The sequence below is a fragment of the Aquarana catesbeiana genome, linkage group LG04, assembly GCF_042186555.1.
Source record: "Aquarana catesbeiana isolate 2022-GZ linkage group LG04, ASM4218655v1, whole genome shotgun sequence".
NCBI lineage: Eukaryota > Metazoa > Chordata > Amphibia > Anura > Ranidae > Aquarana > Aquarana catesbeiana.
The window spans coordinates 495812036-495839554 of NC_133327.1; the positions used below are offsets into that span (position 1 = coordinate 495812036).

The 27519-nt window shown below is 45.2% G+C and overlaps 1 protein-coding gene across 1 annotated transcript; it reads left to right on the top strand.

Annotated features, from left to right (window-relative positions):
* Positions 1-16504: 16504 nt before the first annotated feature.
* Positions 16505-23118, top strand: LOC141140476 (uncharacterized). The gene is made up of 2 exons (XM_073627705.1): positions 16505-17640; positions 21325-23118. The coding sequence occupies exons 1-2, from the start codon at positions 16809-16811 to the stop codon at positions 21918-21920; spliced, it is 1428 nt and encodes a 475-aa protein (XP_073483806.1). The 5' UTR covers positions 16505-16808; the 3' UTR covers positions 21921-23118.
* Positions 23119-27519: the final 4401 nt, after the last annotated feature.

Sequence of the window (27519 nt, forward strand, 5' to 3'; positions counted from 1 at the left end):
TCCACCTAAATTGACAGGCCAGGCAAGGGGAGCATTCATCAGAGAAGCGGCCAAAAGGCCCATGGTAACTCTGGAGGAGCTGCCGAGATCACACAGCTCAGGTGGGAGAATCTATCCACAGGACAACTATTAGTTGTGCACTCCACAAATCTGGCCTTTATGGAAGAGTGGCAAGAAGAAAGCCTATGTTGAAAGAAAGCATAAGAAGTCCCATTTGCTGTTTGCGAGAAGCTATGTGGGGGACACAGCAAACATGTAGAAGAAGGTGCTCTGGTCAAATGAGACCAAAATTAAACGTTTTGGCCTAAAAAACATGAAACATGGTGGTGGCAGCATCATGTTGTGGGGATGCTTTTCTTCAGCAGGGACAGGGAAGCTGGTCAGAGTTGATGGGAAGATGGATTGAGTCAAATACAGGGCAATCTTAGAAGAAAACCTGTTAGAGTCTGCAAAAGACTTGAGACTCGAGCGAAGGTTCACCTTCCAGCAGGACAACGACACTAAACATACAGCCAGAGTTACAATGGAATGGTTTAGATCAAAGCATATTCGTGTGTTAGAATAGCAGAGCTTGAGCTATTTTGCAAAGAAGAATGGGTAAAAATGTCACTCTCTAGACTTGCAAAGCTGGTAGACACATACCCAAAAAGACTTGCACCTGTAACTGCAGCAAAAGGTGGTTCTACAAAGTATTGACACACGGGGGCTGAATACAAATGCATGCCACACTTTTCACATATTTATTTGTAAAAAAATGTGAAAACCATTTATCATTTTCCCACCACTTTGTGTTGGTCTATCACATAAAATCCCAATAAAATACATTTATGTTTTTGGTTGTAACATGACAAAATGTGGAAAATTTCAAGGGGTATGAATACTTTTTCAAGGCACTGTAGATGAGCCATTTGTTTTCATTCAACCAGCGGGTTGAATGAAATAAAAAGGACTTGATTCAATGTGGATGAGGGAATCTTCACCATTGAGCTAATGTATGTGGCCAGAATTCTCTGCCATCAGAATACACTGATCATTGTTGCATGCTATAGCATGCAGTGCTGACTGAGTGGTGAAATTCTGACAGAGTGGTTGTACAGAAGTCGATTAATATATCGACTTCTGTACAACCTCAGTGCACATGCATGGATTAAAATTCGTCCCCTCCCTGCTGAACTGGCCGAATTTTGATCTACATATTGCTGGCAATACAAACGTATCCACTGTGACAGCTGGATATGTCAAAGTGACTGGAGTTAGTCAAAGCTCTTTATTTTTGCGGGCTCACACTTTTGATTGTTTGCAATTTAGGGCAGGGTAGACAGGAAGCATTTTGAAAGGTTGACTGCTACATATTTTCTGTAGTGTATAGACTATTAGCGAGTAAGCCGGCTAAGATCTTAAATAAGGCCTTAGCTTATTGAACAAATTTCAGAAAAAGGTGTAATTGTACTTTAAATCAAACAGATTTGTTTTTCAGGACTCCTTTGCACATTGATCTGTCTAATTAACTTCTAAGTCTTCTCAATAAATACGTTCAATTTTGTTATATCATTAAATTTCATAGGTACTACTATTTGTTTTGTTTATATTTAATTCTAGATCTGGTTTTAACTCACCTTAGCTAACATAGAAAATAAATATTTATGTGCTGCAGCAAAATGTAAAGCTTATATGCAGAGAGATTTATTAACAAAGCAAATAAAAAATATGATAACTTTTTTTTGGCAAAGCGATTTCAGATGATAACCCAAAGAGTAAAGCCTAGTACACCTGGGCTGAATGTCAGGTGGCATTCAATAGAAACCGGATGATAATTGGCCGGTGCATACTGGCGTCAGCCTGACAGAAGCCAGGCGAAGAGGCATGACCGAAAAAGGTCTGCCAATCAGCGCTCTCAGTCAATGGCTAAGAGTGCTGACCGGAATGTACTAGGAGATCACTGTACTAACATCGGATGGTTAGTACAGCGGCTCCTCCTGAGTAAGGATGAGCTCCGGCGTGTTCGCATGCTGAACGTGCCGAGCCCACCAGGAAGTCAGCACGGCGCATCGCTAATCACAAGCAGTGAGACATTTCCTGATGTGCGGCTGCAGAGATCGGGAAATGTCTCCCTACCTGTGATTAGCGCAGCGCTGTGCCGACTTCCTGGCGGGCTCGGCACGTTCAGCATGCGAACACGCCGTAGCTCCTCCTTACTCCTGAGCTGTCAGGTTTTTTTTTTTCCGTTCAGCCCTGCTGAGTTGAACCACAAGGAAGCTAAAAGTGTGTGTAGTGCTTACCCCCCGAAGGAGCGGCTTAATATTTGCTATATCCGTAATTCACGTTTATTACTCAACCCTCGCAGCCCATAGATTTAAAAGTCACAGTCCTTAATGCTTTTTCTTAATGCTTGTTTCATCAACATAAACTGGGATGGGAGAAAGACTTCCTTTGAGATGCTCTTTTGTTACATTGTCATCTTTCAATGAATCATACAGGAGAATCTGAGTACAATTGCGGGTAGTCAAGAAATCATTTTTAAACAATCTCTTCAATCAGGGACGATGGAAGTAGATTTGATAGAGAATGAGTTGATAAAGAGTCACTCTGAATAACTTCTTCATCTGGATAACTTTAAAAGGAATGATCCATATCTCTACATGTGTGCTTGCAGCTTCACCGCTACCTCTTTACCACTACTTCCCACCGACATGGTACTTCCAAATTAAGCTAAAGGAGAGCCAATCTGAATAACTCCTCCCACTTGACTGATTGGAATCTTGGGGCAATGCTGAACTCAAAGTCATAGGCCATTACCTCCCATCTCACTGACTTGTGCATCAACAACCCTCAGTCTCTGGCAGTACCTTTCCCTTGGGCTTTCACTCACGTGATCAATAGTCCATGTGCCACTCATAAACAATTGATCGCCCAGTTTCCTTCCGCTTTGTTGCTACTTCATCCGCAATGATTCTCAGTTCCTCTACCTCTGTGGCCCGTTCCCCTGCCCGCAGGGGTGGCCTATGACATCCACGACTACAAGCGGCAAGATGTCGTCTGTTCCTCCATGAGGACCGGATCTCCACCCTTCTCGCTAAGGTGAAGCTCCGTTGGCTCCCCAGAGGGGAAAACCTCCAACTTCCAGAACCAGGCTGGCTCTCCCGCTCCTCAGAGCAGGACTGGACTCGGACCCGGAACTGGAACTCACCCGACACCATGTGACCCCGCTTTTATATGAGAGTCCCGGGATTACCAAGCAAATTAATGATTGGCCGAGACCAACACATAAACCACCCGTCATTCAAATATGGAAATCAACAAAACAGGCCTGCTGCAATAGCATCAGCCTGTCTAAATTTACCTGTAATAGAAAGTTAACAAGAAAAGTCATCTACTTAAAAGTAGGTGCCCGCTACATGTGCATGAGGCTTAACAATGCTGCAGACAGAAGAAAACATAGGACAAACTGGTACTACTGAATATAGTTCAGAAGCTCAGGAAGGATTTAATCAAGATGAAACATTTTCACAATCTTGCCAAGAAACTGATTTTAGAAAAAAATGCTACTAGTGAGGGAAAAAAAATCCATCAGCAATGATTACTGATACAACTGGCCACTGAAAAAATACAGGAACTAGAAAAACTGATTTCCCCAAAAATCAAAGAGCAAGCAGCAGTTAAAAATTGTATTTTCAACACATTGCCAAGTCTCCTAAGCATCCAGTTCCAGGAATTTGTTGGGTCTGAGCAGTAAAGAAACTCATGTGCAGGTCCTGTTTAATGAAGCAGCATGAGATAAAGATGCAGACACACAAAGAGTAAAACCACATATCAGGGAAGCAGTAGCAGACAGCATGAGTCATTATGTTAGAGAAGATTCATCATTGATAAAACAACAGTTGAGATCTTCAGACTCAGGTTTTTTCAAGGCGAGAAAGTTATCACAGGATTCAGATTTTGAAGTGGAGAAATGGTTTCTCATTCATTTGGTTTTGCCCTGATAAGTCATTTGTTACTGCAATTAGAGAGGCCATTGAATGGGAGGAGAAGGAATCACCTCCTGAAAAAAGCCAGTCAAGTAGTACCTAGAAATAAAAAAAAAATCATTCATGTTAGTATATGAGATCATTGAAATGATCAAAGAAAAATTGATAAAGCCAGATAGGAGACATAGTTTAAAACGTGTATATCTTAATCAGCGCAACCCCTTATTAACAAATACAAAGACCTAACTAACTGAAATAATAAAGTGATAAAGATAAAATCTTTAAGGCCCCTTTCACACTGGGGCGGTGGGGGCGTCGGCGGTACAACAGCGCTATTTTTAGCGCTGCTGTACTGTCGTTCTTGCAGCGGTATTCGGCTGCTAGCGGGGCGGTTTTAACCCCCGCTGGCGGCCGAAAAAGGGTTAAAATCCCTCGTACAGTCCCATTGATTTCAGGAGCGGTGAAGGAGCGGTGAATACACCGCTCCTTCACCGCTCCAAAAAAGCGGTTTGCAGGACTTTTTTCACCGCCCTGCCTGCGCACCGCTTCAGTGTGAAAGCCCTCGGGCTTTCACACTGAACAAACAGCGAAGGCTGTTTAGGGGCGGTTTGCAGGCGGTATTTTTAGCGCAATACCGCCTGCAAACCGCCCCAGTGTGAAAGGGGTCTAAATCTTTTCTAAAATTGTGAGGCAATAAGTGAACTCACAATTAATTGCTGCCAGCACCAAAAAGTGTTTTCACCTCACTATTAGCATAAATAAACCTCCATAGTAGTGCAGTGCAACTCATTGGTAAACATAAAGTGCAAGTGCAATATTATCTCATGTAGCACTAACTCTCGGTGGAGCTGCTGGTTTACAACGGGCTGTTACCTTCACTTCCGCCACCTCTATTTCACCGTCACCGGGTCTAGAGTCCCGTCGAGTTTACCTCTGGACAATGTAGGCACCAGACACATCTTTTTCCAATGCTTTAATGAACAGGTAATAAAGGAAGTAGCAGGAAAGAGGCAGAAGGAAAATTGCAGGGAAGCTCAAATACCTTTCCTTAGTATTCTTTGGTACATCATTAGGAATTGAACGCTTGTAACTGAATATACTCCCCTTGTGGGATTCAATCTTTGCCCACCTGGATAGGTTTCTCTCACTCGCCTAGCAGCCAGTACGTAGCACGAACAAAAGTCTCTGCCACAGACTTGTTTGAAGCAAAACTCGTACGATCCTCTGCCACAGGATGTAGTGGATTACGGTGAATATCAGACACAGCACTTGAACCTTTAAGCCAACCCGGCAGTACTATGCAGTAAGATTACTTCAGGATACGTCCTCTAACTGAGTCACCAGGCCCCTCTCCAGACCAGCACTCTGCATGATCCTTCCATGACGGGTCCTCCCCTGGGATCTCCTCAGTTGTCCAGCTTCTTCACACAGGATAGACAGCCCAGGACCATTCCTCTGCCGCTGTGGTAGGCCCCAGACAGGCTTCTGGGCCCACCCACCCGTTGCAGCGACGTGGGCCTCCGGATCAGAGGACCACGAGGTGGTACTCCTAACGCATACCTGTTGGCCAGGAGGGCCAGCAGGTGGTTGAAAACGAACCCCTAAACATGGCGTCTGTCCCATAAATACCCTCTCCCAGAATGCAACTCGGAGGACCACCTCCACCGAATTGTCTCCTGGGACAGAGGAGCACTCATACGCTTCAACACGTTGCCCTTCCAACACCGGCCCATGGTGACAACGACACCCACTGGCGCAGTGTGGAACTACACGCAACTCAGCCAAGCTGGAACAGAGGCAAATCTAACTTCACCTAACAAGTACCCCACTAAATTTACCTATCAGCAGTAGATTAGAAATCTACCAGTGCTACACTCATATTACATATTATCTCTCATATTATATAATTCAATCAGTGTAAAATGTCCATAAGACTCAAAAAAGAAAGCTCTGAAATTCAAAAAGTGCAAAAATGTTCATAAATAAATACAGTGGAACCCCGGATTTCAAGTAACGTGGTTTATGAGCGTTTCGCAATACGAGCTATTTAAAAAAAATCCTGACTCGATTTGTGAGCGTTGTCTCGCAAGACAAGCAGGAATCAAGCCGTTGGGGTGTGCATTACTGTATTTGGCCAGAGGTGCGGGGGCACTGGTGACGCTCGGAGACACTTGGAGACAATGCATTCCCGAATGTCTCTGAGCGTCTTCGAGTGTCTCCGATGCCCCTAGGCAGATGTGGTACTGCATACACTGGCGCCCCCGCACCTCTGGCCACATCCAGTACTGCATACACCAGCAGTGACTGTGGAATGAATTATCTGAGTTTCCTTTGATCCCTATGGAGAAACTCGCTTTGATATACGAGTGCTTTGGATTACAAGCATGCTTCTGGAATGGATTATGCTCATAATCCAAAGTACTACTGTATATCAAAAACATCCATAGAACATCATCTTCCACCTCTGTGCATATAACACAATATGAATCAAAAATTGTACATAAAGTACCATGCAATCCTCCACCTGTGCTCACTGGCTGCTTACCTAACGTTATGACTCCTGTTTTACCAGTGAGTCACAACAAGCTGTTTCTCCTAGGGATGTAATCAGATCTGCATACCGTATTATCCTTCTGTTCTCTTTACCCGGTTCTCCCCTTCACAGGTGTATTCACAGGATAGTGTTAATATGAAACGGAAGATACAACAAAATAGTTTATGAAATCACACTTACATAAAAGGCACTCAAGCCGTGCCAGCTGGTATCAACCTCAAACATATGTAATGGCTTACCGCCATGTAGCTAGGAATGGCCGCATGATGACGTCAGATGTCAGGCTCCTATCTCCATATGCATTTTGTTCTGGGTGTGGACTTCACTGATCCCAATCTGCTGATTCCAGTCCATTAGATATGCACACGGTTTCCCATGTTTAGTGTTTACTATTTTGCCTGGGACTGCTGTGAAGATATAAACCTATTATACACTCCCCTTCTAACAGGGGCCATTCCCTGCTTGGCAGAGTTATACAGGGTTTCTCCTCTGTTCTTATTGAATTAAGGGGAATACATTACTATCTTTTCACCATGGGTCTGCCACGGGACTGCTTGAGAGCTCTATGGAACTACCCTAGACTGTTTCCCCAGGCAGACATTTATAGAATACCTCACAAGAGGCATCTCAGATCATTATCCCTTGCAACTTGTATGATTTGATAACTACCTCAATACAGCATAAGGAAGTGATGTGGTTGGATAATGAAATTATTGCAAATAAATATTTGTCTGATATACAGAAATGTTGAGCTACTCCTTCTACCGGACTCGCTGGGCTTGATTTACTAAAGGTAAATAGGCTGTTCATTTTGCCAGGGAATTTGCCCTTCAGCTAAGAGAATGTGATGAAGTTTCATGTTGCAAAGGATACCCAATTACAGGCAAGGAAAATTTGAAAATAATGCATTTTGCTTGAATATATTTTGATTATAGAAGTCAGAAGAGCTTCAATTCATTCACTAAGCTCTGGGGCAAAATCCCTTGAAAAGTGAACAGCCTATTTGCCTTTAGTAAATCAACCCCTCTGTCTGATAAATGATTACATAGTTACATAGGTACATAGTAGGTGAGGTTGAAAAAAGACACAAGTCCATCAAGTCCAACCTATGTGTGTGATTATATGTCAGTATTACATTGTATATCCCTGTATGTTGTGGTCGTTCAGGTGCTTATCTAATAGTTTTTTTCGAAACTATCGATGCTCCCTGCTGATACCACCGCCTGTGGAAGGGAATTCCACATACTTGCCGCTCTTACAGTAAAGAACCCTCTACATAGTTTAAGGTTAAACCTCTTTTCTTCCAATTTTAATGAGTGGCCAGGAGTCTTGTTAAACTTCCTTCTGCAAAAAAATTTTCACAGCCTTTCTTCATAACTAATGTCCTCCAGACCCTTTATTAGCTTTGTTGCCCTTCTTTGTACTCGCTCCATTTCCAGTACGTCCCTCCTGAGGACTGGTGCCCAGAAACTGGACAGCATACTCCAGGTGCGGCCGGACCAGAGTCTTGTAGAGTGGGAGAATTAACGCTTTATCTCTGGAGTTGATCCCCTTTTTAATGCATGCCAATATTCTGTTTGCTTTGTTAGCAGCAACTTGGCATTGCATGCCATTGCTGAGCCTATCATCTACTAGGACCCCCAGGTCCTTTTCCTAGATTTCCCCAGAGGTTCTCCCCCTAGTGTATAGATTGCATTCATATTTTTGCCAACCAAGCACATTTGATTTGACTTCTGAATGACCAGGCCATTTTTCGCGATTCGGCACTGCGTCGCTTTAACTGATAAGTGCGCAGTCGTGCGGCACTGCACCCAAACAAAATTGATGTTCTTTTTTTCCCACAAATAGAGCTTTCTTTTGGTGGTATTTGATCATCTTTGCGTTTATTTTTTGAGCTATAAACAAAAAAAGAGCAACAATTTTGAAAAAAACACAATATTTTGTACTTTTTGCTATAATAAATATCCCCATTTTTTTTTTAAAAAAGCTAATTTTTTCTCAGTTTAGGCCAATATGTATTCTTCTACATATTTTTTGTAATAAAAATCGCAATAAGCGTATATTGATTGGTTTGCGCAAAAGTTATAGCATCTACAAAATAGGGGATAGATTTATAGCATTTTAATTATTATTATTATTTTTTACTAGTAATGGCAGCAATCTGCGATTTTTATCGGGACTGCGACATTATGGCGGACACATCGGACACTTTTGACACATTTTTGGGACCATTGGCATTTATACAGCGATCAGTGCTTTAAAAATGTCACTGGCAGGGAAGGGGTTAACACTAGGGGGCGATCAAGGGGTTGTGTTCCCTCTCTGTGTTCTAACTGAAGGGGGGAGGGGACTGTCTAGGGGAGATGATAGATCTCTGTTCATACTTCGTATGACAGACGGTCAGTCTCTCCTCCCCTCAGAGAACCGAGATCTGTGTGTTTACACACACAGATCCCAGTTCTCGGTGTGTCAACAGCGATCGCGGGAGCCCGGCGGTGATCACACCGCCACTCGCGTTGTTTTGTCCAGCCCTGCCATTCTGCTGCAGTAAAACTTCAGTGGCTGGTCGGCAAGTGGTTAAACCTCATTTGCCATGTAGTTGCCCACCCCTTTAATTTGTTTAGATATTCTTGCAAGGTTTCCACATCCTGCGGAGAAGTTATTGCCCTGCTTAGCTTAGTATCATCCGCAAATACAGAGATTGAACTGTTTATCCCATCCTCCAGGTCGTTTATGAATAAATTAAATAGGATTGGTCCCAGCACAGAACCCTGGAGGACCCCACAACCCACCCCTGACCATTCTGAGTACTCCCTATTTATCACCACCCTCTGAACTTGCCATTGTAGCCAGTTTTCAATCCATGTACTCACCCTATGGTCCATGCCAACGGACCTTATTTTGTACAGTAAACATTTATGGGGAACTGTGCCAAATGCTTTTGCAAAATCCAGATACACCACGTCTACGGGCCTTCCTTTATCTAGATGGCAACTCACCTCCTCATAGAAGGTTAATAGATTGGTTTGGCAAGAACGATTCTTCATGAATCCATGCTGATTACTGCTAATGATACCATTCTCATTACTAAAATCTTGTATATAGTCCCTTATCATCCCCTCCAAGAGCTTGCATACTATTGATGTTAGGTTAACTGGGCTGTAATTCCCAGAGACGCATTTTGGGCCCTTTTTAAATATTGGTGCTACATTGGATTGTCTTGGTTAATGGGGAATGTTCATGCAGGCGGTCGGCATTCCGAGACATGATCAAGCAATTGTAACACTGTGCAATGTCACTGTTATGCAGAACTGTTTTTTTTTTTTGCCACAAGATGGCAGCATCTCGCAACTTAGTTATTACACAACTCAAACAAAAATGCTGTGGACTCTGGGATCTGTATGCTGTAAGCAGGATTCTTTCATCCAGATTAGCTGGAGCTGAACTACACTGCCCATGAGGACTGGCAAAGGGGCAGGAGCATTTAAAAATGGAAAGCCTGAGAACACGGGGGTAGATGGGAGAGCCTGTGTTGGAGGTCAGATGTAAGAGAGAAAGAGCAAAGTGAATCCATGCAGGCCCAGGTTGGATCAGGCCGAGCCAGGAAGTCACAAAAGTCGCTAGAGAGCTGATCATCCTGAGGAGGCAGGTTGCGGAACCTGCAGGCAGATGGCCTGGGTCATCGCCATCTTTACGGCCTTCCCAGAGAAGGACAAAGGTGGCCCCACACCACACTGAAGGTCATTACTTTGCCCTGCTGCACTGTGGACCCAGGTGAGAGGGTTCTTAACCCACACAATGCTGGCATTGTACGTTAGCAACTGGATGTAAACAACAGGCTTGAGTCTAGAACAGTTTACAGTACAAGCCTAAAAACATGGGTATCGCCTTTGGGACTTTATATGAGGTGTGCACAATTGGCCGATAAAATTGAAAAATATAAATACAATAAAAACATTTATTGCAGAAATGATCACACATGAAAGAGTAGCATAAACAAAGGCAAAGCCAATACAATTTTGCAGATGGTTGAAGATTTCATTACATATGAAATACATGAGTATACATAACATCTAATACACCCGATGTGTTTCACGAGATGTGACTCGCTCTTCAGAGGTGGATGCATGCAGGCTATATCTGAAAATGAATGACCAAAAAGGTAATGTAACACATAAATAAATAATGGACAAATGGTAAGAGTAGCCTTACAAAGAAAGAAAAGACCCCATACTCACCAATCGGCAAGACCCCATACTCACCAATCGGCAAGGCCTGTTCATAGAGAATGGCAGCAATATATGCTTGGGAAGGGAGCTGAGGGAGCGGAGCCAACCAAAAAACCCCGACCAAAGAATAGTGGAAAGGCGGTCACGGCATGGGTAGAAATTAGTGACCTTGGAGGTCCTAGATAATCCGTTCAGGTGTCAACTATAATATGTATATAATCAAACATTGCTAAATTGGCAAATAATCATAAAGTATATAATGGAATGCATGAATGCATGTATAAACCAACCTGTTGCGATGGTAGGACAGAAAATAAGGCCAAAGAGGAATGTGTGCAAAACTGCAGATATGTTAAAAGGGATGCCAGGAAAGGCAATCCCTAAAAGGAAAAAGGGGAAATATGAGAAAGTGTGAATATGAAAAAAACAAAAACAAAAAAATACACCACGTAACCAAACATAGAGGAGTGCTCGATGTGAAGGATGAAAGACATGTACCTGTGTAGGATCAGTAGCCTGCAGCAGCAGAATGAGCTGTACCATGTGAAGTGAAAGAGTGAAATGAAAAATCCCAGCCATGTGTGCTCTCCCATTTATAACCCTACAAGGGCTCTAGCGGGCTCCTTCCCTGGATAATCTATTCAGGTGTCAACTATAATATAATGTGTATATAGTCAAACATTGCTAAATTAGCAAAATGATCATCAAGTATATAATGGAATGCATAAATGTATGTATAAACCAACCTGTTACGATGGTAGGACCAGTGTTGTATTTAGGTTTTGTGCTGCCCTAGGCCTGACTAAACTTGGGCACCCTCTAATTTAAATATGACCCACCACTTTATGTCAATGTCACGCCCCTTCCTGTTTAAGGCCCGCCCTGTCATCTGTAAACCACACCCCTTCCTCTTTAGGCTCCACTTTTTTCTCTCAGAGCCCCACCTCTTCCTCTCTGTACATTAAAAGTGGGTACCAAGTGCAGCCTAATCAGTGCCCATCAAGGCAACCTCATCAGTGTCCATCGAGGCAGCCTCATCAGTGCCCATCAAGGCAGCATCACCCGTGCTCATCAAGGCAGCATCACCAGTGCCCATCAAGGCAGCATCACCAGTGCCCATCAAGGCAGCATCACCAGTGCCCATCAAGGCAGCATCCCCACGCTCCAGTTGACGTCTGTATGACGAAACACATAGGGCGGGGTTACGAACGTCTTTGCGTCACTTCCGGTCAGACGAGAATAGGATTCTGATGGCATCCATTTCGTTTATTGTTTACATGCTTTTTACTTATGTACCAAATGTGATTATATTTCTTATTTTAAATAATAAATACCTTTTTTAAAATACGGATTCACACTATGGGCATCCCTTCTCTTCTACATATGGGGAACGAATAAAAACATCGCCAATTATTAAAAGCACGGACCAGGGGCTCCAGGAATTGCTACACAGTGGTAGATACTGTGAACGCGCAGTACCCCTGGGGGGGTGAGGCTGTCCGGTGAGTGCATTCACATTAGGAGCACGGATAAGAATCACTAACACCGGCTGTCACCCAAATAAGAAGATTTTAAGATATCATTCAACAACAAGCACTGGACACTCTTTTGAGCACAAGTCACTTTATTTGTGTCACATTGCTTTTATAGAGTTATTGTCACATGAAATTTGCATTTACCATAATGTCTTATGATCATCACTAAATTACTAGGTTTTAACCTGTCTGGTTGAACACATTGTATGCATTTATTGGTGAAAATAATTCATTTAGGGAAACAAATTAACTCTGTTTAGCACCTTCCAGGGGGTATAACACATCCCGCATTTATACCACTGGGTTCGATTTATTCAGGTTACTGGTTTTTATTTATTGCCACTATTATTTTTTCATTTTTTGTATAGCACCTGCCAGAGGGTGCAACACATGTTTATTTGACCACTTGAATCTATCGCATCTATCAATTTTTCATTTTAAATTTACATTTATATTTTCTCACCCAAAAGGGTTATAGAAGCACATAGGGTTGTAAAAGATAAACACCAATTTTATGCAGAGGGTGTAGCACATTAGTACACTAATTATAAAATTGTGGTTTCATATCACCTATCTCTTGATTCTCACCACTCTGATCTACTAGTTATTTTACCATACGTCCCTTTCCAACTGGGCTTATCCAGCAGAAGATTTGGTGCCCATTTTTGCATTTGCCAATGCAGGGGGTGCAATACAAAGGCAGGCATATACCTGGTTGAACGAGGACCACTGAAAGTGGTAAATACTGCCAGCAATATCCTACTACATATTCCTTTGGCATATCTTTTTCATTTTTCTTAGTTGGTTTCATATAATTATGTATGTTTTGCATACTGCAGAGGGTGTGACACAGCAAGATCACCAGAACTGGTGCAAACTAAATACTTTCTAATTAGAACAGCTCCACACCTACATTCTCTTAACTTGCATCACCAGTGCCCATCAAGGCAACCTCATCAGTGCCCATCAATGCAGCCTCACCAGTGCCCATCAATGCAGCCCTCATCAGTGCCCATCAATGCAGCCCTCATCAGTGCCCATCAATGCAGCCTCATCAGTGCCCATCAATGCAGCCTCATCAGTGCCCATCAGCACATCCTCATCAGTGCCCATCAATGCAGCCTGATCAGTGCCCATCAATGCAGCTTCACTAGTGCCCATCAGCACAGCCTCCCCAGTGCCCAAAGGGTCTCCAATTGCATTCTAATCATACCAAATTATGTGAGCAGACTGCAGTACCTCTTTAAGCACCCGTTCACATTGGGCCGATTTGGCATGCAATTTAACATGTCAAATCGCATGCCAAATTGGCGGCTATTGCTGGCAATGGCACCTTCTGAATTGATATGATACCGACTTTGCGGCGCTGCACCGATTCCCAAAAGTAGTTCCTGCACTACTTTTGGTGACTTTGTGGTGAGATTCGTATAGACATCGTTCCTGCACAGATGTCTGTCAAATCGTCCCCAAAGTCGGACTGAATTGCCAGTTTGAAATTCAGCTTAACTCACATGATTTCTAACCCGCATCAGTGTGAACCTGGGATTAATGTAAACAGCAGGATGGGTAATAAAATCCAGACTGATCTATAATCAGAAATGACACTTTTCTTCATAGGTCAGAAGGCAGCATTAGCCATACAGGTAGCTATGAAAAGTTAACCACATATAGACCCCATTCACACTGCCAGCAGGCCGTGTTAGAGGTAAAGTGACGCTAGTTTTAGCGGCGTAGTTAACCATATATGTAAGTGTACATGTGTCCATTGATGCAGAGAAGAAAAGCACAGTCCTATTTTTAGCGGCGCTTTACCGCCGTTTTAGTGGCGCTATTCGGCTGCTATCGGGGCACTTTTAACCCCTGCTAGCGGCTGAAAAAGGGTTAAAACCGACCCACAAAGCGGCGCTGCAGTGGCAATGCAGCGGCACTTTCCTGGCGCTGCCCCATTGGTTTCAATGGGTAGGGGCGCTTAAGCGCTGCAAAGATGCTGCTTGCAGGACTTTTTTTACTGTCCTGCAAGAGCACCACTCCAGTGTGAAAGCCCGAGGGCTTTCACACTGGAGACAGGAAAGGCTCTTTACAGGCGCTATGCAGGTGCTATTTTTTGCGCTGTAGCGCCTGTAAAGCATCTCAGTGTGAAAGTAGCCTTACTCTCACCCCCTCCAGGATATGCAGAAGCCACAGACCAACCGTGCAGGCTCCATGTGCACCTGCTGGAATCACAACGCAGGAGGCTGACCAGTTCTTTCCGTGCTCTCCTGTCTGTGTGGAGGCGAGGGGGGGAACTGTCACCACATGCTCTGCTCTATGAGAAACGCTGCAGCCAGCAACCTTGGCAGTGAGTGAATGGACTGACTCGAGAGGAGGATAGGGGGCTTTTTCTCGTGCCCCCCCCACAAAGTGCCGTCCTAGTCCTGGGCCTTGTCGGCCTATGCCAAAATACAGAAAATATAGCACTGGGTAGGACGGATGGTAAAGCGCCAAGGAGGAATGTGCAAAGCTGCAGATATGTGAAAAGGAATGTCAAAAAGGTAATCCTTAAAAGGAAAAAGGGGAAATGTGAAAAGCATAGCCAGGCAAAATGGAGTGTTCAGTGTGAAGGGTGAAAGATATGTGTACCTGTGTGAGATCAGTAGCTTGCAGCAGCAGAATGAGCTATCCCATGTAAAGCGAAAGCGTGAAATGAAAACTCCCAGCCATGTGTGCTCTCCCATCAATATCCCTGCAAGGGGATACAGTACAGGCTTATATCTTTAGGCACAGACACTATAACTCATCCTTACTGCCTTTATCAGCACTGCCTGTAGGATACCAAGATTCACCTCCTTGCTCCCCTGCTATGCAGAAATTCTACACAAACCCCACCTCAGACTTGAGCTATCCAAGGAAGAAACTAGCTGGATTCCATTTAAAGGGACATACCTAAGCCAAATTCTGTTCCCCCCTTTTTTTCCTTCCAAAGCAATTTATGTTACCACCTGACATCCTTAAAGTGACTATTCACTTTAATCTGACATCCTTAAAGTGGCTTATTGCCCTACCAGTGTTTATTAAAGGGGAACTCTATCAGAAAACTTCCTCATGTGCTTGGGGAATCTGCTAAAATGTTCTTGTCTAAATTCCTGAGAGATAAACCCTGACTCTTCTCATTGAGCACCAGCAAGTGAACTAGCGTAGTGTTTGTTCTTTCTTTCTCATCTTTTTTGCTCACTTGAGGAAAATCTCTCGGTTCGGGAGCTCACGTTTAAATCTTCAGTCCTGTAGGACCGATGGGAGTGGCTTAAAGTGGTACTGTATTGTGTTATATTACTTTTTCTGTTGGTGTTTTGCCATTTGAAAGACTCAGCCAATTATTTCTTGTATTAAATACTATAGACTGCACTCTCAAACGACAATAGACAATAGTGCTAAACACTATTGATGAGTATAAAAAACATATAAAAAATGATAACAAAAACACATAACCCAAATGCAATAGAATTAAAGTCCATAATAATAAATAAAGTGCTCTGTGCATTAAGAAAGAAAGTGTTTCCTCACACTGCACTTACCAGAAGAGTGTGACCCTTTTTTTCAAAGAAGGTCAAATATCGCTTTTGATATATATCTCCATATACATATGTTTGGTATCTTGGATGATTTAACCTCACTGTGTATGTATCGGTGCTTCTGCACCTTTAAGAGACTCTGTATAAAAACTCCCCCACTAGAGATAAAAATAGAGGGATCTCTCATAGTGTAATATATCAAAATGTATATAAAAAAGGTTAAGATTACACTTACATCCAAAAAATAAGATCAGGCATGTTGCAGTGTACAATGGAAACAAAAACTGCCGCTTTGCACCTGTGATCCGAGCACCGGCAGTGACGTGTCACAGAAGCTCCACCCAACGCGTTTCATCTGGAGCGTCTGGTGTTATCAGCGGTCACATGTCCGGACACATCACTTCCCCTATTTATATATCTCAACTGCTCTCTTGCTCCTTTTCAGTCCAGTCTGAATTGGGGCCATCCTCCATGTTAATTAAATCCACTGGTGGGGAAGAGGAAACACTTTCTTTCTTTGGTGGCACTTTTCTCTTCACAAATGGATAGACTTAATATCACAGAGTACTTTATTTTATTATTATGGACTCTAATTCTATTACATTTGGGTTACGTGATATTTATATTCATTCTATATATGTTTTGTATACTCATCAATAGTATTTAGCACTATTGTCTATTGTCAATTGAGAATGCAGTCTTTTTCTAGTTTTTAATATTTAGAAGGTCCCGGAGCAGAGAGGAGCAGGGGATCAGCGCAGGGACAGCATGACCTGTGTGGACTGCACAGTCAGGCTGTTTGTGCTGGTCACTTTCCCCTTTAAGGATAAGGGAGGGGCTGGAGCAGAGGAGGAGGCAGAAGGAAATGTAGAGAGGAGAAGGGGGGATGTGACGTCAGTGGAGAGCGGCGGGGAGGAAGATTCGACACGCTCTCACACTGCTCCAAAAAAAAAAAAAAAAAAAAAAAATCCACTGTCATGGCGGATGTAACGGCGGCGGCTTTGCTCGAACAGCTCAGAGCGGTGGCCGCAACTCAGGGGGCAGACTGGCTGCAGGCTCAGGTCGCAGCCATAATACAGGAAGACAGAGCGGCACCGAGCGGGGGGGGCCAGGAGACTCCACGTGGGCGCCGTTCCAGGCCGCCACAGCGCTTCAGCCCTGACTCTTCTCCTGTGAGTCAGAGGCCCAGGGACCAGCACAGAGGCAGACAGAATCAGCCACCCCCCCCCAGTGCTCAGCAAGCTCGGGGAGCCAGCATGGGAGAGGTGCAGCGTTCACAGCGCAGAGGAAGAAGTGCAGGGATGGGGGGGACCAGCGCAACCCTCGGTTCCCCCCCCTCAGCGCGTCGCAGGCGACAGGAACAACCAGATGGAGAGTCGCTGGGGTCAGCAAGCGGTCAGTCGGACCGTCGATCATCGGCAGTTGATCGGGGGGCTGGTCAGGGGGTCCATGCGGCCAGCAGCCCTACGCCAGCCAGAGGTGGAACCTTGAGAAGCACAGTGTCGGTGGTGAACAGAGGTGAAAGGAGAACAGCGGAGGCCCAGCATAGTCAGAGGAACAGAAGTCCGTCTACAAGGCCAGGACGCGGGTCCGGTGTTGCGGCGCAGCGGGCGGGGAGAGAGCAACAGCGGAGACCCCCGGCAGCCAGAGCGGGAACCTCTGGCGTGCAGGCACCGGTCGTTCGCCAGGAGGAAGTCAGCGACAGGTCGGAAGGTGAACTGTCCGGGTCAGAGAGAGACGAGGACCAGGGACAAGCGTCGGCGGTGGATTCCGGAAGGGCGGCTGATCGGCCCAGTCCTGTGCAGCCTGGTGAGTGCAGATCTAATGTTTCCATTTCTTCTTTATTAGAACAATTGTTAGAACAGGGTAGAAAAGGGGCTCCCTCTGGGGGGGCTGGTTCCGGGGGGGTGAGTGAGGTTAGGTCACCGGCTACACATCCTAGGGAGGCAAGTGAGAGGGCGAGTAGTAAGGGCTTGCAGGATTTGTTGGCTGGTTTGCGGGATTTAGTGCAGCGTTTTGATCCACCCACGGGGGACGGAGCGTCACCGGCGCGGGCGTGGGGCACAACCCCAGAGAAGGAGACGGCTGTGGTAAGTACGCCAGTACCGGCGGTCGTGGTGGGTGGAAGTGCGGAGACGGAGGCCGCAGGGTCGGCGACCGTTGAGTCGCCTGGGACGTCAAGTGGAGATTCCGCCACGAACAGCCAGGGTAAAACTGGAGATAAGAAGGCCGAGTCCGTCAGATTGGCGGATGCGGCAAAAAGTGAAGTGTACGTTTGCTTTGAAGGCCCATTGGGTGCACATCTTAAAGCAGAGGTAAAAGAAAAAATTTGGAAAGGGGAATATGTGGAGATATTCACGTTGTTGCCCTTAGAAAAATTCAATCTGGATAGATTGAAGCCAGAAGAACGCAAAAAAGAGGATGAGGAAAAACGCAGGTATCGGCTGATTCCGCGTACCTTTTCCAATTGGTTGCAAGCGTTCGCTATCCTGGCGAGTGTGGTGGGGGAGAAGGCTCCCGAACACTGCTCGGCCTTGTTTGTGTACTTGGACGCTATCAGCGAGGCTCATCGGACGTACGGCGGAGTGGCGTGGCTGCGGTACGATGAACAGTTTAGACAACGGATGGCCGTCCGACCGTCACTACGCTGGGATCATAAGGACATCAGCCTGTGGATGAAGCTTATGACGGCGGCGAGGGCTCCGAACCAGTTTTTTCAGGCAGGGGTCGGAGGTAACGCAGCTCCAGGACAGCCGACCGACAAAAAATGGGGCTTCTGCTGGCAGTTCAATGAGGGCACCTGTAAGTTTGGTGCAACCTGCCGGTTCAAGCACACGTGCTCGGGTTGCGGGGGATCCCATGCCCTGTCCAAATGCTTTAGACGGGGAAAAGGTCGTGGAGGGGAGCCTTCGAACAAAAGGGAAGACCCCAATACGGGTGGAAAGGATGCGTCCTTTTCTCAGTAGATATCCCGACCGGGAGGCAGCACGGTTATTAGACTCGGGTTTTGAAAACGGTTTTAAAATACCAGCTTCCTTGGAGGCGGCGCCCCCCTTAGCAAAGAATTTACGGTCGGCTCTCATGCACCCATCGGTGGTTGCCGAAAAATTGGGAAAGGAGGTACATTTGGGGCGCATGGCGGGCCCTTTTACCTCCGCACCCCTGCCGGGATTGGTGGTTTCTCCGTTGGGGGTAGTTCCTAAGAAGGAGCCCAACAAATTCCGGTTGATCCACCACCTTTCCTTTCCGAAGGGTGCGTCGGTCAACGATGCAATCGCGCCGGAAATGTGTGCGGTGACGTACACTTCCTTTGATGCTGCAGTATCATGGGTGCGGCGCTATGGTCGGGGGGCGCTGCTGGCGAAGGCGGATATCGAGTCTGCTTTCAGGCTTTTGCCGGTTCATCCGGATAGTTTTCACCTGCTTGGGTGCACATGGAATGGCGCGTTCTACGTGGATCGCTGCCTTCCAATGGGATGTTCGATCTCATGCGCCCTTTTCGAAAAATTCAGTTCATTTCTCGAATGGGTGGTCAGGGACGTGTCGGGGATCCAATCGGTAATCCATTACCTTGACGATTTCCTTTGTGTTGGCCCAGCGGGTTCCAACGTTTGTGCGGTCCTATTAGGGACTTTGCAGCACATAGCAGACCGTTTCGGCGTCCCGCTAGCACCGGAAAAGACGGAGGGCCCTACGTCCACCATTGTTTTTCTGGGTATTGAGATAGACTCCATGGGGATGGAGTGTCGGCTACCGGTGGACAAGCTGGAAAATCTCAAGGCTGAAGTACGTGGGACCATTGGCAAGCGTAAAGTGCAATTGCGGCAGCTGCAATCATTATTGGGCAAGCTGAATTTTGCTTGCCGAATAATGCCAATGGGCAGGGTGTTCTGCCGACGGTTGTCGGCAGCGACCGCGGGGGTCACCACCCCCACTCACTTTGTGACGCTCAACAGGGAGCACAGAGAGGACTTAGGGGTATGGCACGAGTTCTTAGACTCCTTTAACGGGCGGGCCTTGTGGATGTCAGGTCCCATCAGTAATTGGGATCTAGAACTATTTACTGATGCAGCAGGTTCTACGGGCTATGGGGCTATTTTCCAAAGAAATTGGAGCGCCGCCCGTTGGCCCACAGCTTGGGTGGAAGCAGGGTTCTTGAAGAACCTGGTCCTGCTGGAATTATTTCCAATTGTGGTGGCAATGGAAATATGGGGGGAGTCTTTTAGGAATTTGAAGGTGCGGCTGAACTGTGACAACCTAGGCGTGGTTCAGGTGATTAATCGTTTGTCGGCCAAGTCTTTGCCAGTGGTCAGGTTGCTGAGGCATTTAGTGTTGCGCTGTTTGAAAATGAATGTTTTCATCTACGCTGTACACTTACCTGGAGTGGACAACACCGTAGCTGATGCTCTGTCTCGTTTTCAGTGGGACAAGTTTCGGGAACTGGCACCAGACGCGGAGCAGCAGGGGGTTACCTGCCCGGACTGGATATGGACCGTTGCCTTGGGAGCGCGGCCAGGTGGATCCAAAACTCCGTGAGTAAGGTCACTTGGGACGCTTACTCTAAGGTATGGCAAGAATGGTTGGCATGCTTAAAAAGTTTAAACATCGACCCTGTGAGCCGGGAGATACCTCAGGCGATGCTATACTTTCTCAATTTCGGTTTCGAGCGGGGCATCTCGGCAGCCGCCATCGATAAGAAAATGGCGGGTTTGGCCTTTCTCTTTAAGTTGCAGGGGTTGCGGGACCATACAAAGGATTTTTGGGTTAGGCAAGCTTTGAAAGGTTACAGAAAAGGTCATAAGAGCAGGGATGGGCGACGACCTGTGTCGTTTGAAATGTTACACGGGCTATTTAGCCAGATAGAAGGCATTTGTAATTCTAGTTTTGAAAGCGCACTTTTTTGTGCGGCTTTTGCTTTAGCGTTTTTTGGGGCGCTACGGGTGAGCGAACTGGTCAGCCCGTCCAAACGAGCAAATGGGGGACTGCAATGGGATGATTTGGTCTGTACACAGGAATCGGTTAGGATTTACATAAAACGGTCAAAAACAGATCAGGCAGGGAAGGGAGTACAACTTGAGGTGTTCCGGATCGCGGGATCCCAGATTTGTCCGGTAGCAGCGGTAAAGAAATTTTGTGATTTGCGCCCGCGTTGCCCGGGCTCATTTCTGATACATGCGGACAGATCCTCTTTGTCAAAATTCCAGTTTGTTGCCGTGTTCAAAAGGTGTTTATCGGCAGCCGGGTATGACCCCAATAGATACTCGTCCCATTCCTTTCGTATTGGGGCTGCTACTGAAGCGGCCAGGGCGGGCCTGGGTTCTGAGGCAGTTAAGCGTATTGGCAGGTGGGACTCAGATAGGTTTAAGCTTTACATCCGCCCGCATTTATTATAGGCTTGTTGAGAAAAAGGGGGGTGTTTCTTTTTGAATTTTGGGGGGTCTGGTGAAAGTTTTTGGTGATTTATTGTTGTGTCCTGTTAACCTTACTTTACAGGTGACTCGGTGCCCCTGGTTTGGATATTGGGCCACTCATTCGTGTTCTGGGGTGCCAAGCGGGCCGACGTTCGGCCGAATGGTAGGCAGCTGGGTATCCCAAGGCAGGAAGCACGGGTAAGGTGGATTGGGTTGTCAGGGATGATGTGGAACAGGGTAAGGTCAGAGGTCCACAAGTTTGCTCGGTGGGACAGGGCCCCGGATGTTTTAGTTTTACACGTGGGGGGCAATGACATGGGGGTCAGGTCCATGAGGGACCTCATACGTGACATAAAATGTGATGTTCTACGTTTACAGGCGGCTTTCCCTGGGATGGTGATAGTATGGTCGGACATGGTGGGTAGAAGGTCATGGCGCTGGGCTTTGTCTGATATAAAGGTTGATAGGGCACGTGTGAAGGTAAATAAGGAGGTCAGCAAGTTTGTTATGCGGAATGGGGGAGTGACCATACGGCATAGGGAGTTGGAGGTGGATACCTGGAGGTACCTGAGAAGTGATGGGGTGCATCTGAATGATGTGGGCACTGATCTTTGGGCGCTTGGTTTGCAGGAGGGGGTACAGCGAGCTTTGAGGGTGTGGAGGTGCTCGCAAGGGTAAGGTTTTACCCCTTGTGAGCAGTGGCAGTGGTTTGGGTCTGTGAGGAGGAGGAGATTGATGGTATGGAGAGTTTACACGGTTGGTACCCATATATAATATGGGCTGTTTAGAGTTTACACGGTTGGTACCCATATATAATATGGGCTGTTTTTATGTACCTTCCGGTTACGAGGGGTTAACCAGGAAGGGGAAAAGTTTGGTCACTGAGAGGTTGGGTACTGTCTCACAGTCTGGGGTTAGCGACTGGAGGCCTTAAAAAGTTTAAGAGTTCCTATGCAGTGACCTGTGGGTGGATTCCCCTCCTAGACTCCAATAATTCCGTAAAGTTATTTAAAAGTTATTTAAAAGTTATTTACAAAAATGTTATTTATTGGTTTTATATTTTATTAATAAAAGGCCGACAAGGCCATTTACTCCACCACCTTGTCGTGTCATTTGTGGGAGGTATTAGAGGTTGATGGTTAAGGGGTAGCTTCTAGGACTGAAGTTTAGTCCTTCACAGGTCAAGAAGGTCCCGGAGCAGAGAGGAGCAGGGGATCAGCGCAGGGACAGCATGACCTGTGTGGACTGCACAGTCAGGCTGTTTGTGCTGGTCACTTTCCCCTTTAAGGATAAGGGAGGGGCTGGAGCAGAGGAGGAGGCAGAAGGAAATGTAGAGAGGAGAAGGGGGGATGTGACGTCAGTGGAGAGCGGCGGGGAGGAAGATTCCCACCCACCCTCCCTGAGGTTATGGCAATAAGGGACGTTGGTTGTAGTGTGGCAGTGGTTTGGGTCTGTGAGGAGGAGGAGATTGATGGTATGGAGAGTTTACACGGTTGGTACCCATATATAATATGGGCTGTTTAGAGTTTACACGGTTGGTACCCATATATAATATGGGCTGTTTTTATGTACCTTCCGGTTACGAGGGGTTAACCAGGAAGGGGAAAAGTTTGGTCACTGAGAGGTTGGGTACTGTCTCACAGTCTGGGGTTAGCGACTGGAGGCCTTAAAAAGTTTAAGAGTTCCTATGCAGTGACCTGTGGGTGGATTCCCCTCCTAGACTCCAATAATTCCGTAAAGTTATTTAAAAGTTATTTAAAAGTTATTTACAAAAATGTTATTTATTGGTTTTATATTTTATTAATAAAAGGCCGACAAGGCCATTTACTCCACCACCTTGTCGTGTCATTTGTGGGAGGTATTAGAGGTTGATGGTTAAGGGGTAGCTTCTAGGACTGAAGTTTAGTCCTTCACAGGTCAAGGGCTTCTTTAGCTTTAAGACGGGCAGATTATTCTTCATATTTATCACTTTTTAGTTTTTGGGTTTACTTTTGATTTGTGCGGGTGTAAAGTGTTGATTCAATTGTTTATTTTGCAATCACTGTGACTTTAAGCTCCTGTTTACACCGGTGCGACTTGTCATGCAATTTAACAGTTCCAAATCGCATTACAAGTTGCAGCCTATATTCAGTAATGGAACCATTCATATTGCCGCGATTGTGAAAAAGATCCCTGCACTACTACAATTTTATTGCGACTTGCATAAACATCTATTGAAAGGTTTTGATTGTATCATCACAGAGTGGTGATGTGAATACAAAAAATACAAAAGTGCCACGTCCAAGGAGACTGCTGGTAATACCCTGCTACATGCAGCTAGTGCACATCCACCGGCATTAATACGCAGCATCCTCTATGCACAATACATCAGCCTCTGCCGTAACTGCACATATTTAACTGATTTCAAAACACAAGCCAACCTACTACATACACGTCTTCTTTGTAGGGGATACAACAAATTGCTTTTGCGGAAAGCCTACAATAAGGCATTACAACAGACAAGAGATACATTACTTTTTAAAAACAAAAAATCCAAATCCAGACCCACAGGTAAACTTCTCACGCGGTTTTCGTCACAGCATCTTGAGATCAGAGACAATCTTTTCAGTCTTTGGCACTTACTACATCAGCATCTCATTCTAAGGAAACATAGTGGATCATGACCTGAGTTGATATTCAGACGGGCAAACTCACTTTGTGATAGATTGGTATCTAGTCACTATTCTCCCATTACAACGTCTAATAAGAAACATAAGGGCATTTTTAAATGTGGCGGCTGCACTTTTTGGCCATGGATTTATTATTAAGTTTTACCCTCCTCGATGGAGAACAATTTCTCTCCCAAATTCTTTGCAGATTGCGGGACATGGGGTATTGTTTATCTAATGCTCTGTAGGTGTGGGACGTTTTATGTTGGTAAGACGGCTCGCCAGTTCCGGCAATGGAACAATTACCATGTTTATTAGTCGGCCAATGGCAAAATGCTTACCCCGGTAAGCAGACACCTAGACTTGTATCACAGATTTGATACCTCTATGGTATCCTTTATTGCCTTGGCCGTAGTTCCCCTAGGATCTGTGAGGAGGGAATTGGGACAAGGCACTTCTCCAAAGGGATATTCGATGGATTGAACGTTTGAAGGCCACACATGCTCCTGGTATCAATGAAACTTAACCCCATAATCCATTTCTGTAAATCTTATGGGGCGTACATACGGTCAGACTTTTTGGCTACAAAAGTCCGACAGCCTGTCCGACAGACTTTCGACGGACTTTTGGCGGACTTTAAACTGACTTTCTAGCGACCAGACTTGCCTACACACGATCACACCAAAGTCCGACAGATTCGTACGTGATGACGTACACCGGACTAAAATAAAGAAGTTAATAGCCAGTAGCCAATAGCTGTCCTAGCGTCGTTTTTTGTCCATCGGACTAGCATACAGACGAGTGGATTTCTGGGTCCGACGGAGTTACGACGTAAAGATTTGAAGCAAGTTCCAAATCTAAAGTCCGTCAGATTTGCGACTAGAAAAGTCCGCTGAAAGTCCGGGGAAGCCCACACACGGTCGGATTTGGTCCATAGGACTTTTGTAGCCGAAAAGTCCAACCGTGTGTACGCCCCATTAGATAAAGCTTTAGAAGTATATACAGTATCTCACAAATGTAAGTACACCCCTCACATTTTTCTAAATATTTTATTTTATCTTTTCATGTGATAACACTGAAGAAATTATACTTTGCTACAATGTAAAGTAATGCATGTACAGCTTTAACAGTGTAGATCTGCTGTTCTCTCAAAATAACTCAACACAGCCAATAATGTTTAAACCGCTGACAACAAAAGTGAGTACATCCCTAAGTGAAAATGTTCAAATTGGGCCCAATTAGCCATTTTCCCTCCCCGGTGTCATGTGACTCATTAGTGTTACAAGGTCTCAGGTGTTCCACTCAGAACAGGCCTCGTCATGGTCGACCAAAGAATTTCAGTGCACATGCTCAGCATCATATCCAGAGGTTTTCTTTGGGAAATAGATTTATGAGTGCTGTCAGCATTGCTGCAGAGGTTGAAGGGGTGGGGGGTCAGCCTGTCAGTGCTCAGACTATACGCCACACACTGCATCAAATTGGTCTGCATAGCTGTCGTCCCAGAAGGAAACCTCTTCTAAAGATGATGCACAAGAAAGCCCGCAAACAGTTTGCTGAAGACAAGCAGACTAAGGACATGGATTAATGGAACCATGTCCTGTGGTCTGATGAGACAAGATAAACTTATTTGGTTCAGATGGTGTTAAGCATGTGTGCCGGCAACCAAGTGAGGAGTACAAAGACAAGTGTGTCTTGCCTACAGTCAAGCATGGTGGCGGGAGTGCCATGGTCTGGGGCTGCATGAGTGCTGCCGACACTGGGGAGCTACAGTTCATTGAGGGAACCATGAATGCCAACATGTACTGTTTAGGAGCTCATGTATTTAATGGGGATAGTATGGACATAGCTATAAATTATCCACAATGTCTCAAAATTGATATGGTCCATACACATTTAGACAAAATAAAGATGAATAAATCACCTGGACCAGATAACTTACTCCCACATGTCCTTTAAGAAGTGAGGTCTTTTATTTCAAAGCCATTATTTCTAACTTTTAGAGGATCTTTAATGACTAGCATAATACTACTGGATTCACAGAAGGCCATCATGGTGCCTATATTTAAGAAGGGATCACATTCATTACCAAGTAACTACAGGCCAGTTAGGTAAACTTTTATAGTTGGATAGATACTGAAGAGTTTATTAAAAGACCACAAAGAAGAATTGTTGCTAGAAAACAATATTTTAACCAATAGACAGCATGGATTCAGGAAACACCGACGTTATCAAAAAAATCTGATTTCTTTTTATGAGGAAGTTAGCAAAAATTTATAAAAAGGAGTAGCTGTGGACATAGTTTATTTGTATTTTGCAAAAGCGTATGACACAGTTCCCACACACAGCTAATGTGTATGTTAAAGTGGTTTAGAAAACTCAGTTCGTAAATGGATAGAAAACTGACTAAAAGACTGTATTCAGAGAGTAGCGAATAATGATAAATACTGTGAATCATCTGAGGTTATTAGTGGTGTACCCCAAGGTTCATTGTTAGGACCCTTACTTTTTAACCTATTTATAAATTATATAGATTTTGAGATTAAAAGTACTATTTCAGTGCTTGCAGATGACACCAAACTAGGCAATGGAATTACATCCTTACAGGACTTCCAACTTATAAGCCAACCTCAATGCACTATTTAATGAGACAACTATGTTGATAAATGTAAAGTTATGCACTTGGGGGCTAAAACATGCAAGTATCATACATTCTAGGAAGAGAACAGTTGGGGGAGTCAATGATCTGGGTGCTCTGTTGGGGGCTAAAATATGTAAGCATCATACATTCTAGGAGAACAGCTGGGAGGTCAATGATCTGGGGGCTCTGGTAGATCATGGGCTTAAAGCAGGCATGTACTGGCCATCGGGACTACCGGGAGTTTCCCGGTGGGCCGTTTCAGTGACAGTGGACCGCCGCCTCCCTCCGGTCCTCTGTCCCCTCCACAGCACTCACCTCCTCTCCCTGGCTAGTTATGCAACGCACCTGAATACAGACATGATGCTCAGGAGTCGACACTTAGAAGCTCTTCATACGATCCGGAAGGAGGGCGGCCACACACATCTGTAACATAACCTTCCTCGGCACTCGTTCTCCTGCCCCTTTCTTCCCCTGCTCTCCATCTAGATTCTGTATGGTAGGAGGTGGATGGAAGGCGCGTGATCAGACGCTTACATCAAAACATGTATGGTTTAATCATGTATAGGGAATACACATATATAAAATAATGAATCATACAAATACTACATTGCATACAAACAGGTAACAAAAAAGGCACTAGAAAATAAATTAAAATTGGGGTATGCCCATGTTGAGGCAAGTTGTTAAAAATTGCTGACGCGTTTCGAGGGTAACCTCTTCATCAGAGCCAGGAGAACAAGAGCACAGTCTGTATGGGCCGGTAGGCCAACATGTGTACATAAAAAGGGGTGGCTAGTGGGAGGGGATGTCCTGTGGTGGATGGTTGTTTATTCCAAGTTCCATACTAGTCCTTGTCCGGGTTTTCTAGGAAGGGTATAGATCAGGACAGTATATACCGTACACTACAGACCTGAGACGTGAAATACATTTGCAGTAGAAACAGCGTTAAAAAAGGTCACAGGTATAGACCTTAAAAAATCATAAAAAATAT